Source organism: Panthera leo, chromosome D3 (assembly GCF_018350215.1).
Source record: "Panthera leo isolate Ple1 chromosome D3, P.leo_Ple1_pat1.1, whole genome shotgun sequence".
NCBI lineage: Eukaryota > Metazoa > Chordata > Mammalia > Carnivora > Felidae > Panthera > Panthera leo.
Window position 1 is genome coordinate 18,917,411 of NC_056690.1, and position 17,782 is coordinate 18,935,192.

The 17,782-nt window shown below is 56.2% G+C and overlaps 1 protein-coding gene across 9 annotated transcripts in view; it reads left to right on the forward strand.

Annotated features, from left to right (window-relative positions):
* The window catches only part of CABIN1 (calcineurin binding protein 1), a 152,439-nt gene that overhangs the window by 101,052 nt on the left and 33,605 nt on the right, over positions 1-17,782 (forward strand). For all 9 annotated transcript variants that reach the window (XM_042911372.1, XM_042911373.1, XM_042911370.1 and 6 more), the window contains exon 29: positions 5,104-5,217. In XM_042911372.1, coding sequence (XP_042767306.1) covers positions 5,104-5,217 — 114 coding nt within the window. The remainder of the gene's footprint in view (positions 1-5,103; positions 5,218-17,782) is intronic.

The window sequence follows — 17,782 nt, forward strand, 5'->3', positions numbered from 1 at the left end:
AAGGGTGTCTTGAAAGACAGACTTCATGCTCCAGTCTGCCCAGCACATGAGTTCCCAAGCAGTCCCTTTTCCTACAGATTCCTTGAATAAAGGAGCCCAGGGTGATGGTTCTGCCCCAGCACTCCTGCCTCCAGTCCTGGGCGCACCAGTCCTGGGCGCACCCCCCATCCCCCCACATACTGCCGTACCTTCCTTTCTCAGCACTTCAGACCTTCTCGCTCCTTTCACTCTTTTTCCAATATCTGTCGTATTCCTTCTGTGGACCCCTGCTGACCTAGCCCCTGAGGAGCCATCAGTCAAGAAGTCACATGGTGCTCCTGCCCTCACAGGGGTGACAGATGAGAGGGGGCAGACAGCAAAAGCATCAGAGAGTCAGCAGAAGAGGCTGTTTAAGGTGACCGTGGGACTGTGGGGACGGTATTAGGGGGCTGGTGGGGGTGGGGTGAGATGGTGCCTGGCTGAGAGACCTGCAGGGCCCAAAGTAGGGGCAGAGGTAAGTGTGGCTGGAGAGCCACACATGATAGGGGAGGGGAAGGAGAGAGATGAGCCTGAGTGTGTGCAGGTAAACTGAGGTATGGAGCTGGCTCTCACTCTGAGGGAGCTGAGGCCTTCAAACAGAGGAGTCAGGAGGGTCCCTCTGTCTTATGCCAGGCAACAGGCGGTGGAGGACACTGAGGTACCATATGCTTCTGGGGATTCTTCTCCCTGCCTCTCAGCAGGGCTCTGCCCTCCATCTGCCCCTTGTTAGGGCATAGTGCATTCTGCCATCTGTCAGAGGAGGGTGTGTGCACTAAGCCTCAGGGGGCCAATGAATCCCAGGAAGATTGGTGCTGTTATCTGGCAAGTGGCCCCATGGTGTTTCTCCCATTCCCAGAGGTGACAGTAAGCCGAGGCTCCAGGCCAGTGGCGTGTTGACAGCTTGCTCAGGGCCTGAGACCAGGCTGCCTTGGAGCTGTCCCTGGTGGCCAGCTAGGCTTCAAGCACATAGCATGACCCCAGGCAGATTTGTAAAGTGACTTGCCCACCCTGGGGTGAGGGTGCAAGATAAAAAGTCCAGGCCTTGGAGTCCTCTGTTCCTGGACCGGAGTGCAAGCCTGGCTCTGCCACTGACTTCCTGGCTTGGGGGCCTCGGACCAACTCTTGGACCTCTCTGAGCCTAAGTTTCCTCTTTGGTAAACTGGCACTTACATAGGATGAGGAGTTCTGTGCTGTTCTTAGCCAGGTGGCCTGGTGCCTCTCGCCTCCCCATAGCATGAAGCTGCAGGGCAAACTGCAGTACAGGTGTGTCATGGTGGGTCAGCTCTCCCTGCCCCTCCACTCCCCTCCCAGCCTGGCACTTGTCAGTTACTGGGTAGGTTTCTTTATCGCTATCAGCTCCCACCCGGGGCCTCAGACATGCATTAGGTAAGGTCTCTCCTGAGCCGTCTGGACACTGTGTGCCTTCGCCATCGATCAGCTCTCTCTGGCAGGCCAGGGAGATGGCTGGGGAGCCTTGCTCTCTGCCGGTCTGTGGGGGCCAAGTCTGCAGGAGGCTAATTGACAATCCTGATCGGGTTTGGCAGGCCCATGCTTTCTGCACTCTTCTCAAGTGGCTGATTTTCAGGTCTCTAAGAGTGCTGGGACCTCTCCCGCAGCCACCTCCCTTCCTGGTCCTCCACCTTCCGCCTGACTGTTCCAGTGGGAAGGGCCATCTTGGTGCAGATGTCATGGGAGAAGCTGCAGAGTGGTAGCAGAAACAGAAGCCATAGAGGGATGTGTGTCCCTGTCCCATAGCCTTAGTGCCTGGAATGACACCTGGCTCAGGGAAGCAGGGTCCCCTCACTCTCTCCACCCTGGCCCTGGTGCTGTTCTCTTGCACGTGTCCCCAGCCACATGGAAGTCTCTGTTGGGTTTTATTTTCTTGATGTTCTTTTTTTTTTTTTTTTTTTTAATGTTTATTTATTTTTTAAAGAGAGAGAGAGAGACAGAGAGTGAGTGGGGGAGGTGCAGAGAGAGAGGGAGACACAGAATCTGAAGCAGGCTCCAGGCTCTGAGCTGTCAGCACAGAGCCTGACACGGGGCTCGAACCCACAAATCGTGAGATCATGACCTGAGCCGAGGTCTGACGCTTAACTGACTGAGCCACCCAGGCGCCCCTATTTTCTTGATGTTCTTAAGAGAACAGCCACCATGGAGATGCTTCTTCGAGCCTTACTTCCCCACCCCCCTCAGACTGCTGCTACTTTTTAAAGGGGTCAACTGGGTACTTCCCATAAGTCCCAAAGGAGTCCCAGAAGAGGCTTTTATGGCATGGCTCTGGGCGTACTGCAGCTCCATCTGGTGTCGTCTCCTGTAGAGGCTTTGCTGACCTACTTAGGCTGGACCAGAGGTGGGTCTCCTTTGTGCCCTATCTGCATGGTCACGGTCAGGTGGGCTCACCTGTCATGTTCAAAGTGCAGGTATTGGTCTTCTGTCTCATGTCCCTTTCTGTGAGGGTCTCCTTCGTGGCTGATTAGACTGGCAGCCTCTCACATCTCACCCGGGAGAGACTTTGAACCAAGTGGCACTGAGACCAAGGGATCATGGCTGAGTACTGATACAGGTTGTGAGCCTCTCTCCTGGGCTTCCTGAGTTGTTGCTCTTCCTGCTGGAGGTCTGAAGCTTTATCTTCTCTTTGAATCCTGTGTCCTGGAGCCCAGAGGAGCCCTGATCAGCTTGAACTAATCTGAGTTGGATTTTATTCTTGTAACGAAGCACGCCCGACCCATGCTGTTTCCCTGCTTCGTGCTCAGTTCGTCCATGGCTAACCCTCCCTCCCCTGGCAGAAGCATCAGGCCAAGCTTGTAACCAACCTCAGGAGGCTTCTGAATGGACTGGTCTGGGAGGCGGGGTCTCTGAGCCAGACTTCTGGGCACGGCTCTGGACATTGGAATGTGAACTGCAGGTTCATGCCCCCTGGGGCATTGAAGCTCAAAAGTTGAAGGCTGGGACTGAGTGACTGAGTATTCACTCTTCCTGTGTGGGGCAGAGTGGCCCCTGTGCTCCTGGTCAAGGGTCAGGGACTGTTGCTTCCCAGGTAGCCCCTCCTTAGCCTGTTTCTGCCTCCCCCACAAGGGGGCAGAGAGGAGGTACCTCAGCCTTCAGGAAGCCTAATCATTCACCATGAATGGCTGTAGCATCAGTCTTCAAGGCCCTAGAAAGACCTGAGAGTGCTGGAGAAGTGATGTCTCAGGAGACCATCGCTATGGCTGCTGCTCCCTGACAGCTGCTGAGCCTCAGCGAGAGCAGCCCCCGCACGGCCCTTGGTGTGATTCCTACTCTGGGCTTGCCTTGGTGTTTTGATTGGAGTCTGTAAGAGAGGCAGAGTCTCAGCCTGCTCCTGATCTCAACATGTCAGATGTGTCTGAGCAGGTGTTTGGGCTCAAGGAGGGCTCTGAGCAAAACAGCAAGCCTCCTGAGTTCAGGCTAGAGGGGTTGGCTGTGCAGAGGGCTGTGGACAGTGTGTGCCCTCTCGTCCACCTGGGATTGGCCCTGCTCTCGTATGTGTCGGGCTGCCCGTGACCCTCTAGCCCCCAGCCCCACATTGAACCTGCTTAGACCTGCTGGGCAAAGGCAGTCTCGACTTTACGGGTCCTCAGCCTTCAGCCACTCCCAGAGCCAGGCCACGTCCCTGTAGAAAATGGCCTGAGAGTCACTGCCAGGCTTAATCATCCAGGTTTCCCCCAGGAGATGATGCTCTCCCTCGGGCTTCCACAGAAGAGCTAGCTGTGAGGGTGTCATCCAGGAGATGTGTGCTTGAAACTTTACTTGTCTCCCTCTCAGAGGGACCCTCGTTTCTATATGTCCCACGTTTCTATATGACTCCCATGGAGTCCTGTCTGGTGCCGGGTGTGGAGGAGCCCTCACCTCCGACGGGTCTCCTGTGGTCTCCGACAGCAACCTCTGTGGCATATCCCTCTGTGCAGGGGTAGGAGCAGAGGCTCAAGGGCAGGCCAGCGGGGGCTCCAAGCCAGCAAGCCAGGGAGCTGGTGTTTGCACTTTTGCCAGAAGTTGTGATGAGGGGGGGCTTTCTTAAGTTTAGCCTGACCAGTAGTGAGCAGAGTGGGAGCAGGTAGGACAGACTTGCAGGCCAAGAAGTAGAAGGCATTAAGCAGTTGGGATGTGAGGTGATAAAGGCCTGGCACGAGGGGTGAGAGAGGCAAGGAAGGGACCTGGATGGGGGTAGGGCAGGAGTACTGATTAGCTGGGGAGGGTGGGCACTGCTCGAAAGAGGAAGGTCTGGTGTGGGGAAGTCCAGGTTCTGGTCCCAGCTCTGCCCCCTGCTGGCTTCTCCCTTGTAAGACCACACTGTCTGGGTGCTGGGGTGAGATGGTGCGTGCAGGGTGCTTAGCTGTGGTCCTGGCCATGGGAGTCTCCACAGGAAAGATCGGAAAGAGGAAGGTGGCAGGCCAGGTCGGCAGTGGGGAAGGGCTGCTCTCTAAGTCAGTGACAAGGCCCCAGAGAAGGCCAAGGCAGCCAGGCGTACACCCAGCCTCTCACACTTGGGCTGGTAGGCTCCTGTTCCCACCCTACCAGGCCCCCTGGGCCTGGGTTCCAAGAGGCGCCATTGCCCAGAGAGCACTGGCCTGAGCACTGTGGATGGAGCCCCCCTCCCCTCCCAGGTACTCAGGCCCCTGGTGTCCTACAGAGATCAGCTCTTCTAAGCCCAAGGTGGCTGTGTCACCAGGTACAATAAGTACTGCTGACACCCTGACAAGTCAGGGCTGACCCTTTGGGACAGCGGGGGTTCCCCTGACAGAAGGTGGGGCACTGGGTCCATGTAGCAGTTTTTCAAGGCTGATCCGGGTGCAGGGTCCCTATCTGTGCCCTTCTTGGGCAATCCGAGGCCACACTCTCCTAAGTCAGCGGTGCTAGGCAGGAAATCAGTTCCGGAAATGTACCCCACAGCCAGATGATCAAAGCCCACAGCCAGAGCTGCCTGGAGCTGCGGGATCGGTGTCTGCAGGAGCCGCTGCTCATCGCCGCTCTGCCAACGCAGCCAGGAAGGAGGGGACTGCCTCCCTTCCCCGTGGGCGCCGCGAGCTGCCCACACACTCACTTCCAACCTACTTCTTGTTTCCCCAGAACCTCCAGTGGGCCCGCGACGTGTTGCTAGGCAGCGGTATCCCGTGGCAACAACTGCAGCACATGCCGGCACAGGGGCTCTTCTGCGAGAGGAACAAGACCAATTTCTTCAACGTGAGTACTTTGCCTTGTTGATTTCCGAGGCTGCTTGCTGCACTGCTTTGCGCTGGAGGTGTGCGAATGGCCTCCCTGGGCGGGTGTTCCCAGGACCACGGCTTTGCGGCATCCTCAGAGGGTGGGCAGGGTGGCGCAGTCGAGAGTGCGCCAGACTCGGGAGTGGGGCCGTGCTTGCCGAGTGACTTCTGGCAAGTCGCTGCACTCTCTGGGCACTGGTTTGCCCGTCTGTGGGGTAGAGGCATGGATAAGCTCTGTGCATTCTCTAGAGCTCCAGGCATTCTGGGGCAACAGCAGGCAGTGGTGAAGGGGCTCCAGGCTCATGGTCTGCTCCTCTGGAGCAGCTCCGTCGGCCCCCATGTGGTCTTGGGCACCTAGGAGATTCTGACTGAAGCCGTGTCTACTGCCTGAAAAACAAGTTTGGACAGTGCTGGGCTTTCGGTGCCCTTCCAGCATTGACGTTCTATGTGGCATAGAGAACCACCCCTTGGCCAGGACATGGCCTGTCACCAAGGCTTGTCTGCTTTCCATCCCTGAGGTCCCCTTAAGCCCACATCTACCCTGCCTGGCCACCCCACCTGTGCCCAGCCTTCCCTCATTTGCTGTGTCCTGCACAGAGATAGCTGACCCCTCACTCTTCCACCTGGAAGTCTCCATCCACCCCTCCCAGGACAGCCAGCTCCCAGCTGGGTGGCTTTGGCAAGTTACCCAGACCCTCTGAGCTATGGTTGCTTCTCTGTTTTCCCGGATTCCCTGTTATGTGTATAAAAACTGAAGGGTGGGGTTGGCCTGGACAGGAGCTGAGGAGAGTAGGTCTTGGGGCTGGAGGGGTGTGTCAAAGGCTGGTTCTTGAGGCACGTGGCAGTAGGGGCCTCCCCACTGAGAGCCAGCCAGGTGGTAACATGTTTGGGTCCGTGGCTCTTCCCCTCTCCAGGCTATGACCTTCTAGTGGCCAGGCAGGGGCCATGGAGCCTGCGAGCCCTGCCTTTACCATCTCTCTCTGTGGGTATTTTATAGACAAGCAGTAGATGCTGTCAGTCTACACAGGACCAAGGATTGGCAGAGAAAGAGAAACTCTTTCCTGCCTAGATGCCCAGGCCACAGCCATCACCCACAGCAGCCTCTGTTCCTCATCCTGCGTGTGTCCTTGCAGAGGGTGTCTGCCTATGTATAAGCCGGAGCAGAAATGTGCCCAAAGGACTAAGTATTTGTGCTTCTGACCTTTGTTTTTTGGGTTTTTTTTGTTTTTTGTTTTTTGAGTTAAGAACGTATCTTGGAGAGTGTTTTAGAACTTGTTCGTTCATTTTAGTAGCTGCATAGTATTCCCGACATGTGGATGTGCCACAACTTACCTGCCCATCCCCCATTGATGGGCATTTAGGTGGTTTCCAGTCTTTTGTTGTTACCGTGTTTCATATATACATCTTTGCCAATGTGGGGATCCATTCAGAGGGTAAATTCCTAGAAACAATTTCCTGGTCAAAGAGTTTGTGGTGCCTTTAAAGTTCTAGAAGAAAGATAGTACCATCCAAAGATCCAGCCCACGTTCCTAAACTTAGATTCATTTTTTTCAGACCTCTTCCACACTGTTACTTTTTTTCATATTTATTTGCTCTTTGGTAGGTGAAAAGTGTTATCATGTTTCATTTATTATTAGTGGGATTGCCCATGATATCACATTAGCAGTTTTAGTTTTTTTCGGTGCCATTTCTACTCCTGTTAATTTTCTTATTAGGTTGTTAGTCCTTTCCTTATTGATTTGTAAGAACTCTTTGTCAGTGTTCTGCAAACCTTTTTTCTGTGGCTGCCAAATTGAAGTTAGAGCCAGGCAGCTAGCTAGTTTCCCTGAGTTCCTCTATTTAAAAAAAAAAAAAAAAATTTTTTTTAACGTTTATTTATTTTTGAGAGAGAGAGGGCGAGCAGTGGAGGAGCAGAGAGAGAGGAAGACACAGAATCTGAAGCAGGCTCCAGGCTCTGAGCTGTCAGCACAGAGCCCAGTATGGGGCTTGAGCTCACGGACTATGAAATCGTGACCTGAGCTGAAGTCTGATGCTTAACCGACTGAGCCACCCAGACTCCCCTTCCCTGGGTTCCTTTATAAAATGAGCTACCATTACTACCTGCCTTGAAGAGTATTATAGGGATCAAGTTATATAATGGGGTATAGCGACCCTACTTCAGGATCTAGCATATGGTAAGTGCTCAAGAAAACAGCTTCCTGGGGCACCTAGTTGGCTCAGTTGGTTAAGTGTCCAACTCCTGATTTTGGCTCAGGTCATGATCTCATGGTCATGGGATTGAGCCCACGTTGGGCTCTGTGCTCCCTCCCCTGTTTCTGCGTGTACTCTCTCTCTCTCCCTCTCTCAAGAAAGAAAAGAACTTCCCTTCTTCTCCCCTCTTACATTGCTGGTATTTGCCCTCAAAGACTACGCAGTAATGTTGTAAAGAGAGACCCAACCTCCCTTTCTTCCTCATGGGTGGACTGCTTACCCTTCCAAACGATAGAGTCTAAGAGGCCGGCACCTCAGAGCTGGAGCGCATCTGAACTGGCAGCTGGGTGCTCCAGGCCCCTTCCCCATTGGGCTCACTCCCCGTAGCAGCTCCTGTGGTTTCTGGGGCCATCTAGAAAATGAGTTCTGTAGAAGGGCAGTCAGGCTGCCTGTGGGAGAGGAGGCTGGCGGAGCCCTGGGTGAGCCTGGCACATAGGCAGTGCCTCCCTGTAGCCGGAAGCCCCTGCAGATACAGGCTACACCCAGCACAGACTGGATGTTTTGGGTGTTTTTACCTCCTCTGTGTCAGCTGTTTGTTTCTCCATGCTTCCCCAACGACCCGCTGCTTTTACCACCCTCGGGTGCTCTCCAGCCCAAGTCCTGGCCACCTCTGCTCTCTCAGCTCTTCTCTTTGGAGGTGGGTTGGGGCTCCTCGTGTTTCTCCAGCCCGAGGCCAAACAGACACTTATACCCCCGTTGCATCCCTGTACTCAAGGGACAGGTGCTCCCAGCTTCTTGGTGACAGGATGGCCTTTGCTGAGCCCACCCTGCCCTGTCTTTGCCACTGTTGTGGGAGGACCCTCAGGGTGGATGCACCCTGCCTCATACCCAGAGAGTGCTGACCCTGTGCGCTCTCAGCACGCAAATATGTCTAGCAGATGTGACCAAGTGTGAGGGAATGGTTGCCTGCCACATTTAGAGAGGAGCATTTAGGGCCCCCTCAGCTGACTCTGCTGGGATGGGGCCATGTCACTGACAGCTGGGGCTGTAGGTCGGGAGGAGCAGGCTGGCTCTTCTCCCTGCCAGTGTGCATTGGGGTTTGATGCCTTAGCCTGGGTGCTAAAGGCACCAGGCTACTAGCACTTGTGAGGAGGTATAGGGAGGGTGAAGGCAGGGGCATCTGGCACCCTGGCCTGCCGTCCCGCAAAGACCCCACTGTCTTGGGCCACCAATCCTTGGTGTCACTCACCCAAGGGGCTTTCTGGGCAGCCCCCCTCATCATCCTCAAGGGCCTGGACTAGGGGACCCTCCCATTATTATTTTTTTTAATCTTTATTTATTTGTAAATGTATGTTTGTTTATTTTTGAGAGGGAGAGAGAGCGCAGGCGGGGGAGGGGCAGAGAGAGAGAGAGAGGGAGACACAGAATCTGAAGCAGGCTCTAGGCTCTGAGCTGTGAGCACAGAGCCTGACGTGGGGCTTGAACGAACCTTGAGATCATGAACTGAGCCGAAGTCGGACGCTCAACTAAGCCACCCAGGTGCCCCAATCTTTATTTATTTTTGAGAAAGAGAGAGAGAGAGAGAGAGTGAGTGCACAAGCCAGGGAGGGTCAGAGAGGGACAGAGGATCTGAAGCAGGCCCTAAGCTCACAGCAGAGAGCCTGATGCGGGGCTTGAACTCACAGACCCGAAGATCATGACCCCAGCCAAAGATGGATGCTCAACCAACTGAGCCACTCAGATGTCCCATTTTGTTGTTTTTTTTTTAAACCTCCCGTTATTTTTTAATGACAATTTCTGAAAATTGTGTGAGTCACATGGGACCACATTGTCACTGCAAACAGTCCAGACACACAATGGAACAGGTGGCCTTCTCAGAAGTGCTTCTGCTGCATGGTTGGGTTGTTCTCTTTTTTCAGGGGTGTGTGTGCAAAATCAGACAAGTTTGTCATGCAGCTTGAGAAAATTGTGTGTGTGTGTGTGTGTACGTGCACACATGCTTTTCAGCAACTTGGGGTTTTTTGCTGACGCTAAGTCTTACAGAAATTTCCCTGTGAGGAGCATAGGCCATCTCACATTTGGAGCTGCCACCCAGTATTGTGTCATGTGAGGGCCACAGTCTCCTTGAGTGGGCACATACGTGGGGCCGGTCTCTGGGCTCCCAGGCAGGCTGTGGTAGGCTTTCCTGTCCATGTCTTTGTGCCGTGTTCCTCTTTGAGTCCCTAGCTGTCTTTGCCTGGCCCAGAGGAGGTGCTTGCTGTTTGTAGACTGATTTCCATTCGTGCCTTTTCGCGTAACAGATGGTCCTTAGGCATGTCCTCCTGGTCCAGCCAATGCTGGCTGCCGTGATGCCCCTGCCACAGGATACTTGCAGGCTTACAGTAGAACCCCACATGCCTGTCCCTCCGTACAGGGCCTCTGTAGGACACCGTCAGGCACATGGGAGAGTCAGGGAACCCTTGAGGAACTTGGATGTGCTGGAGGCAGAGTAGATGCTGTTCTGCCAGAAACAAGACAGGGAGGCCTCCCGGGGTTCGGGGTTAGAGGCACCTCTGGGGGGATCTCCTCAAGGCTGGGCCATGCCTGAGGCAACACTGTGTGTGAAGGGCTAGACAACGCGATGGGTGCTGAAGGGTGGATGAGTGTGACTTTCCTCGTGGGGTCTCCTTGCACATGGGGCTTATCGGGCCCTCTGCACTGCTGGCGGGGGCCCTGTAGCAGTGTAGACGTGGCGTGTAGCAGGGCGCAGCAGTGTGGTTGGATGAGCATGTGAGAGAGAGGAATGAGCTTGGCGCATCTCCAGCCCCACTGCTCCACAACTTGACTGAGAGGGAACGGTTCCCAGCCCACCCCCTTCCTCTGCCGTGGAAAAGCCCTGCTTGCGGGCTGTCTGCCGAGCAGGTTGGAGCTCCTGGGCCATGGCTCCAGCTCTGGAGCGGGCTGGAGCCCCAGCTGAGGGCCTCATTACCTCAGCCCTCTCCCACCAGGCGGAACCGTCTGGTCTTTGCCAAAACAGAGCCAGAGTTGTTGAACGTTGTTGGTTGAGGTCTTGCAGCCCTCCCTGCACCCGCGGGGCCTGGCCTGGGCCCTGGCGCCTGTTCTTTGACAGCCTCAGGCGGGACCAGCAGGAGGCATGTGGCTGTGTGATTGAGAGGTGGCCCCTCAGGCCAGCTGTGCAGAACAGGGGCTGGGAAGACAGGAAAGCCCGGGACAGGAGGCATCGAGGTGGGGGTTGCGCCTGGGGGACATATGAGCCCTCCTGAGCCAGTGCTAGCCTTGAGAGGGCTGCAGGGCGGGGAGGGGGGTGTGGCAGGGGACTGTACCTCTCTGGGCAGAGGGGGCCAGGAAAGCAGGCTCAAAGCACACTGTGGAAGCTGAGGGCTTATCTCTGAGTGCCCAGAAGCTTCTACAGCTTCCTATGCAGGTGTGTGCACCTCTGGACAGGTGGGCTTACATAGGCTAGAGCTGGGCTTTTCTGTCCAGAGTGAACTTCTCTCCCTCTTGTAGTTGATTCAGAAACGTTCCCATAGTAACCAAGCCAGAGATGGCTCTCTCTCCTTTCCCAAAATGTTTGCTTATTTTAGTAGGCAGGGTTTTTTCTTGTTTCAACCCAGTTTCCAACCACTGTGAAAGAAGCAAAGGAAACCAAAGGCCCAACTAGCATTGCTTCCTGCGTCTGAGACTGTGTAGGGTGGGCAGCGGCTGTGGCCGGAGTTTGAGGGAGTAGAGGTGAGATGCTGGCTTGCTGGGGCTTGGCTGCCCTGCCACAGTGCCCCCACAGCCACTCTCGCCCTATATGGGGGTCTGCCTGCAGCTCAGGCAAGCAGTCCGTGGCCAGCAGCACCCAGGGCAGGTCCCCAGGCCCTGGGGCCACTGAGAAGAGCACAGACTTTAGACTCTTGGGTGGGCTCGGCCCCTGGCCACTCCACAAGGCTGCCTGTTGGCAGGGGGGTCACAATAAGTGGATGGAAGCCCCCACCAAGCACACCCTTGGCACATCACACAACTCACCCTTAGGATCAGGAATCAGCCTGCATGGGGCTTTAGGGCTTATCGTGGATCCCAGTGGTGCTAGTGGAGGGCAGTGCCGGCACCAGAAGGGTGTGTGGCGACAGTATGTGGTGGGAGCCCCATCTGTCACCTGGCCAGGGCCCTCTGGAGGCTCCAGGCCCTGCTCTGGCTCGGGTGGGGCAGCCTGAAATGCAGACATGGCCGTCCCTGCCCACCACATGGGCCCCTTTCTGTGCGGCCTGGCTTGGCCTTTGGTGCCTGTGGACGCAGGTCTTGCTCACTCTCCCTTGGTCAGTGCTTTGTAGTACTCCCCTGTCTGTCCTCCGGCTTACCTACCTACCCTCTTCCCAGTGGAGTGGTAGCTTCCAGTTCTCCACTGGTACAAAAACATGGCCTTCCCTGGTCTCCTTCCTCACCTGTGCAAGTCTCCAGGGCAAGTGCCCGAGAGTGGAGGCCCAGTCACAGGCCCTCGGCAACCAGTGCCTCTACACGTCAGGAGCCAGATGGTTCAGCAACTGCCCAGGTTCCCTCCTACCAGCCCCCTCCCTGCCGCCTCCTTGCACTCAAAACCATTGGTTTCATTTTGGCCTATCTATGGGGTGACTGGGAAAGCCGAGCCCCTTCCTGTACCCATGGTTAGTCCCTCTGTTGGCCCTGGCTCTGGCGTGCACTCCTACCCAGCAGCCACCACATGGGCCTTGTGGTTCTGTTTGTCCTGACACCATGTTGCTTCAAGTGTTGGGAGATATAGTCATCACGAGCTGTCTTTGTTCTTTAAGCACTTGTGCTGTGTGGTTGCCAGCCCTGGAGCCTGAGTACTCACTGAGGGCCCCGATGTGAGAGGAAAGGCCCCCATAAGCTAGGCAGCCCACTGGTGGGAGAGCTGCCCACCAGACCTGGGGGGAAGGAGAGAAGGTCTCTAAAACCTCCAGCACTCCATCTATCCAGGCAAGAATCAGTCACACCCATTCTACTCTAACCCCACCAGTTGGCTGTATGAACTTGGGGAGTCCCCCTCTACCTACCCAGTGAGCGGATACCTAGTATTAGGGAGGGGCAGGCACAGCAGGCCCACCTCCCAGGCAGGCAGCCCAGCCTCTGAGCCTAATGCACTGCCGGGCCTGAGACAGTGCCTATTGTACAGGCCAGACTTCCACCAGTGCCCTGGCCCTCGGGAGAGAGCCAGGGGTCAAGATAGAGGCCAGTGGTGCTGAGGAGGGCACAGCCTCTGGAATCCAGCACATTGGGCACTCCCAGGCGGGGACTTCATCTAGAAAAGCATCCCAGCACATCCCTCTGGCACAGTGCCCAACAGGCGAGGCGTGCTTAGAGACTATGAATTCTTCCCACCCTCGAAGGTTCCCTGGGACAGGATTAACTGGGAACTGAGCAGCCCCAGAGTGGGGGAGATAGGCACCATCCTGACTTGGGTGAGCTCTGGCCATGCCCTGGGGTCTGTGCCCAAGATGTCTGCTTCCTGTTGCAGGGCCACAGTTGGCCCTTCTTTCCCACCACGCTCCTAATTCCCAAGAGGCACCATGCCTGGTGGGCTCGTGGGCAGCTCTTGCCTCACTTGCACCTACCCCTGGAGCTGAGTCACTGACACCCACCCCCAGATGCCAGTCCCAAGTTCAGGGCCTTTTGCAACAGGCAGTCATCAGGGAAGACCAAGGCACGACCCAGGGACGAGGTGTTGGTCTCCACCCAGTTAATTATACCCTACACCACCCCTGACAGCGGCACATTTGTCCTGCCTCCCAGCAGTAAACAAGCCCCAGGAGCGCCAGCGTAGGGTGTTCCAGCCTGTGGGGCGCTCCAGTGCAGAGTCCTGCCCACCCTCTCGGGTCAGGGCCAGGGAACATCGGGATAGGAAGCCCCTGGTTGGCAACAGACCCACACCTTTCCTGAAGTCAGTCCGCGCATGTCACTTTCTCTGCTCTCAGCACTGGTTGTGACAAGTTCTGGTTCCACCTCTGCTTGTCCCGGTGCCCACACCTCTAGGAATGTGTTGCCCCTTTGTTAAACCTGCTGTGTGCCAGGCCCTGGGCCAGTTACATTGTCAGTGAGGTCCAGTGTCTGCAGGCCCATTTCATGGAGGTGCCAGGAGGTAAGGTATCTTGGCTGAGGTCCCATGACCAGTTAGTGTTGGAGGAGGAATGTTGGCCTCACTGTATGTAGTGCCGAAGCCCATGGGTGGTAGCTGGTGGTCACACATAAGGGAAGAAGAACGGAAAGCCAGGGAAGGTTGGCCCCTACACTGGGATTGGCCTAAGCAGCAGTGTTGCCCAAATTGTTCATTGGCTAGGTAGAGAGGATGGTGTAGCAATGGGCACAGGAACATGGGCATCTAGCCCTGCCCCAGCAGGTGGGTCTGGGACTACAGGTGGATGAGGGCTGGAGTCAGTAGCTGGGCCATGGTATAGACCAGGGCCACCCAGAGGGCTGGGACTGCACTGTTGCCTGGTGTGGATACTAGTGTGGGCATGTGTGGGCACGATTGGGTTGGGCCACCTGTCTGTGGTAGACAGTCCCTGCCTAGCTCCACCCAGGGGCTGCAGCTCCTGAGAGGAGAGCACAGTAATAGTGGAGGCTTTCACTGTTGCCACAGTGCCAGAGCATCTGTGCCCGGCCAGGCCCTGGCAATGGCAGGACTGGCCCCGTTTATGGGCACTCGCTGGGGGCTTTATTTGGGGTGCCGCCTTTGATTCTCCACAGCATGTCTGTGTGGTTAAGATACTATTATTATCCCCATTGTACAGAAGGGGAAGTTGACACCAACAGGTGTTATGAGCTGTCAAAATCAAAAGGCCTTTCCTACTCTGTGTCCACCATTCTGACCTGGCTTCCCCTGTTGGACAGCAGAGCTTGTGACCCTGTTTTCAGGCCCTATTCATAGGCCACTCCCTGGCTGATGTGCTTGCTCTGGGGACTGGGAGAGGATGCCACCAAAAAGAGTGGGATGCCTCTGCAGCAGCACTTGCCAGCAGTCATGCTATGGTGGCCGAGGCTTGGCTCCCCAGCAAGTCTGCACTTGAGCTGGGACCCAGGCATTTTGAACCTAGCTGGGGCAGTGGGCATGGCAGCCAGTGGATGGGCCCTAGAGATAGGCAGAGGAGGGACGCAGGGCCCCCACAGACCAGTGGGATGCGGGACAGGAAGGATGGGGGCGCACGCAGGCAGGGGTGGGCCTGGCCTGGAGCTCAGCTCTGCTCTGCTGCACCAGGTCCACTGTCCCACACATTCCTGCCCAGTGCGTGGGCCCCAGGTCTACATGTGTGACCGTGGGACGCCAGGATGCTGCTGAAGGGCCACTGCTCATCATCTCACTACTGTCTATGCACCCATATCATCTGATTCTCAGAGGAAATTATCTGAAGTTTGTTGTGGCTTTCCTCTCCCCCCATGGTACCAAGTCCCCAGTGGCTGCGGGTATCCCACCTGGCCAGCAAGGAACGGGCTCAGGCTGTGCTCCTGGCCCTGCCCTCGGTGGAGGGGACTGTGGTAGGTGTCCTGGCCTCCCCCTCATCCTCACAAAGATCCCCAGAGCCGAGCAGCAGCGCCGTCCACGGGGTGGAAGGAAACCTAGTCACCTCATGGTGAGAGTTAGAGAACAGAAAAGAAGGGAAAAGTTTAAATTGAGGAAATCTGAGCTCTTTGGCTGTAGTAGAAATGGCTGCAGTGGTGCTATTTTTAGCATTGTTGAGATGATCTATGGGCCAGTTGCAAAAGTAAACAAAAGATTCACTTCAAGTTCTCCAGGGAAAAAAGGTCCGGTTTTTAAGAGTCTTAAAAAGGTTAGCAAACTTGTGTGGCTTCTTAGCTTATCCCCGCGTTCTCCTTCCTTCCCATGTCCTGCAAAGCTCTGCAAGCCTTGTTGAACTTCACAGCTTCCGGCCTGCTGGGCTCAGGTTCAGCCTGGAGCAGGTGCTGGAGGCCTTCCCGTCCACATCCCTGCCTCCCTGTCTGTGGGGACAGCCTGAGCCCAAGAAGTGGCAGGTGGGGAGGGGCTAGTTCCCACCTGAGAAGCTGCAAGTATCCCGGCCCAAGGGGCTGGCATGCAGTGGGGCAGTAGGGACAAGGCCACAGGACAACCAAACCTCTACCCTGACAGGACCACAGCACAATCATCAATCCCTGCCCCAGCCCAGCTGCCCTCATTCACAGCTAGAATTTTTTAAAAACCACCAAGAATCCGGTGTAAGCAGCCTTTAGATGATCATCCCCCAGAGTATAGTCTTTTCTGACCATTGGAGACAATTTCCATCTCGATATGGATCCCTGGCTGTGGCAGTGCCGGGACGCTTGGGCAGAAGGAGATGATGTGTTTAAGCCCTTGGCATTCACAATCTCACACACCATGATAGTCCCGCAACTGCCCACCGTGCCGGTCCCATGAAGGGGTGCAGAGACCCCTGCGGGTGGCACAGCTGTGACTTGCCGTGGGCCACACAGCCAGCAAATGGCAGATCCCAGACTGGAGTCCAGGCCCGGGACCCACATCCTGCGGTCCAGCTTCCACTCCAGAGTTTCCGGCCAGCCCAGGGGGCCGGCAGTGATTGTGTACATGTCCAGAACTGACCTCAGCCCACAGCCCCCTCCACCCAGCCACTGGGGGTGCTCACTCAGGAGCTTGCTGTTTAACATTCCTGAAGAGAAGAACATTTTCCAGTGTGGACTTCTTTTCCCACTGCAAGTTATTTTTTAGAGGCTTGCTCTTGAATAAGTGTCCCTGCCGCATCTTTCTGAGGCACTGCATGTAACTGTCTCAGTTTGGGCAGCGAGCTTTTAGCTTTATCCCTTTAGGACACTGCCCCAGGCCCAGGAGTGCCATCTGGAGGGGCAGCACCCTTGTGCTGAGGGCAGCAGGAAGAGGTGCACTTCTAGGAGGAGGCCTTGGCAAGGCTTTGGAGAGCAGAACAGGGCAGGTGGCCCACTCAGACCAAGGACCTGAGGCTGGCTGGGAGCGAGGGGAGAGCCTGAGGGAGGGCTATGACTGTTGAGGCTGTAGGCACCCCATCTCAGGGCCAGGAAGATGAGGAGGCTCCCTGGCAGGCCCTCCCTAGGCCCCATCCTCAGGATGTGGGGGCGAGTTGGTGGGTATGACCTGGCTCCTAAGCTGAGATGGGAAAAAATGTCAGTGAGTGGGCCCCCGCCAGGGAGGGGAGGGAGGCCACAGGGCTTGCTTCCATGGGTGCAGAGAATCTCGGGGGTGGAAGGCACCTCCTTCATTACTCTTCACTGCAACCCCATGATCCCCATCTCATGATGAGCAAGCTGAGGCTGAGAACAGTGACAGCCCAGGCCCAGCATCCCTCAGCCTGGGATTCCCGTCCCATGGAGCCCGGCTTCAGAGAGCTCAGACCTCTCCCTGCCCCTACCCACACCCACCCACACCCAGCCTGCACCTGGCCTGGCAAGGTTTGAGGTCAGAGCCCAAACAGAGCCTGTGCTGTTGGTCGTGGGGCCCAGGGCAGACAGGAGGGGGCCTGCAGACATGACTGCCCACCTCCGCCCTGGATTTCATCCTGCTCGCTAGGCTCCAAGCAGCTGGCCCCATCCAGACCTTGCAGGAAGGAGGGGTGCCGCGTTACCCTGTTTGCAGATGAGGAATCAGAGGTGGCAAGCCCCGGGCCACTGAGCCGGGGAGTGGTGGCGTAGGGAATGAGTCCAGGGCTTAGCTCCTTGCCAGGGTGCCGTCCGTCCCCCTGGACCCAGCCTACCCGCTGACAGAGCCAGGGTGTGGAAGTACCAGGGTGGGACATGACTGCTCAGACTCCATTTCCTCATCTGGGAGATGGGAGGTGGGCGTGTCCAGCACCTAACACTCAAGAGTGTTGTGGTGCCACCCCTGTGCTGAGGTGGTCACAGGCCACATATCTGAGCCCCAAGGAGTAGCCCTGTGCAGCCTGGATGTGGCCTTTTCTGGGCCTAACCTCTACCAGAGCGTGTGGCTGCTCTGCCTGGCCCTCGCCACAACTGGTGACTGCTGGGCTGTTGTCACCATTGAACATTCCTGTTCTGTTTCCAAAAAAGATCCACCTACATGATAAAAACAGGAAGTAGTAGCATCATCCAACCAGGGAGGATTCCAGATGTGGGAGGTGGCAGGGGCAGAGAGCAGTTGAGGGTCTCAAAGGGGTCTTGCAACAGGGGTGGGGACAGAAGAAAGGGCAGGATGTATGTGCTTGCCTTTGCCTGCCCTCCCCAGAGCTGTGCCCATTTAGCAGCCCTTTAGCATCTACTCCCTGCCCGTTTGCCTCCCCTTCCTCGCCAGAGCTTCCTGGGTGTCCCTTCAGGCAGGTCATCGGTTCCCTTGAGGGAACTTGGGGGCCCGGGGGTGAGCT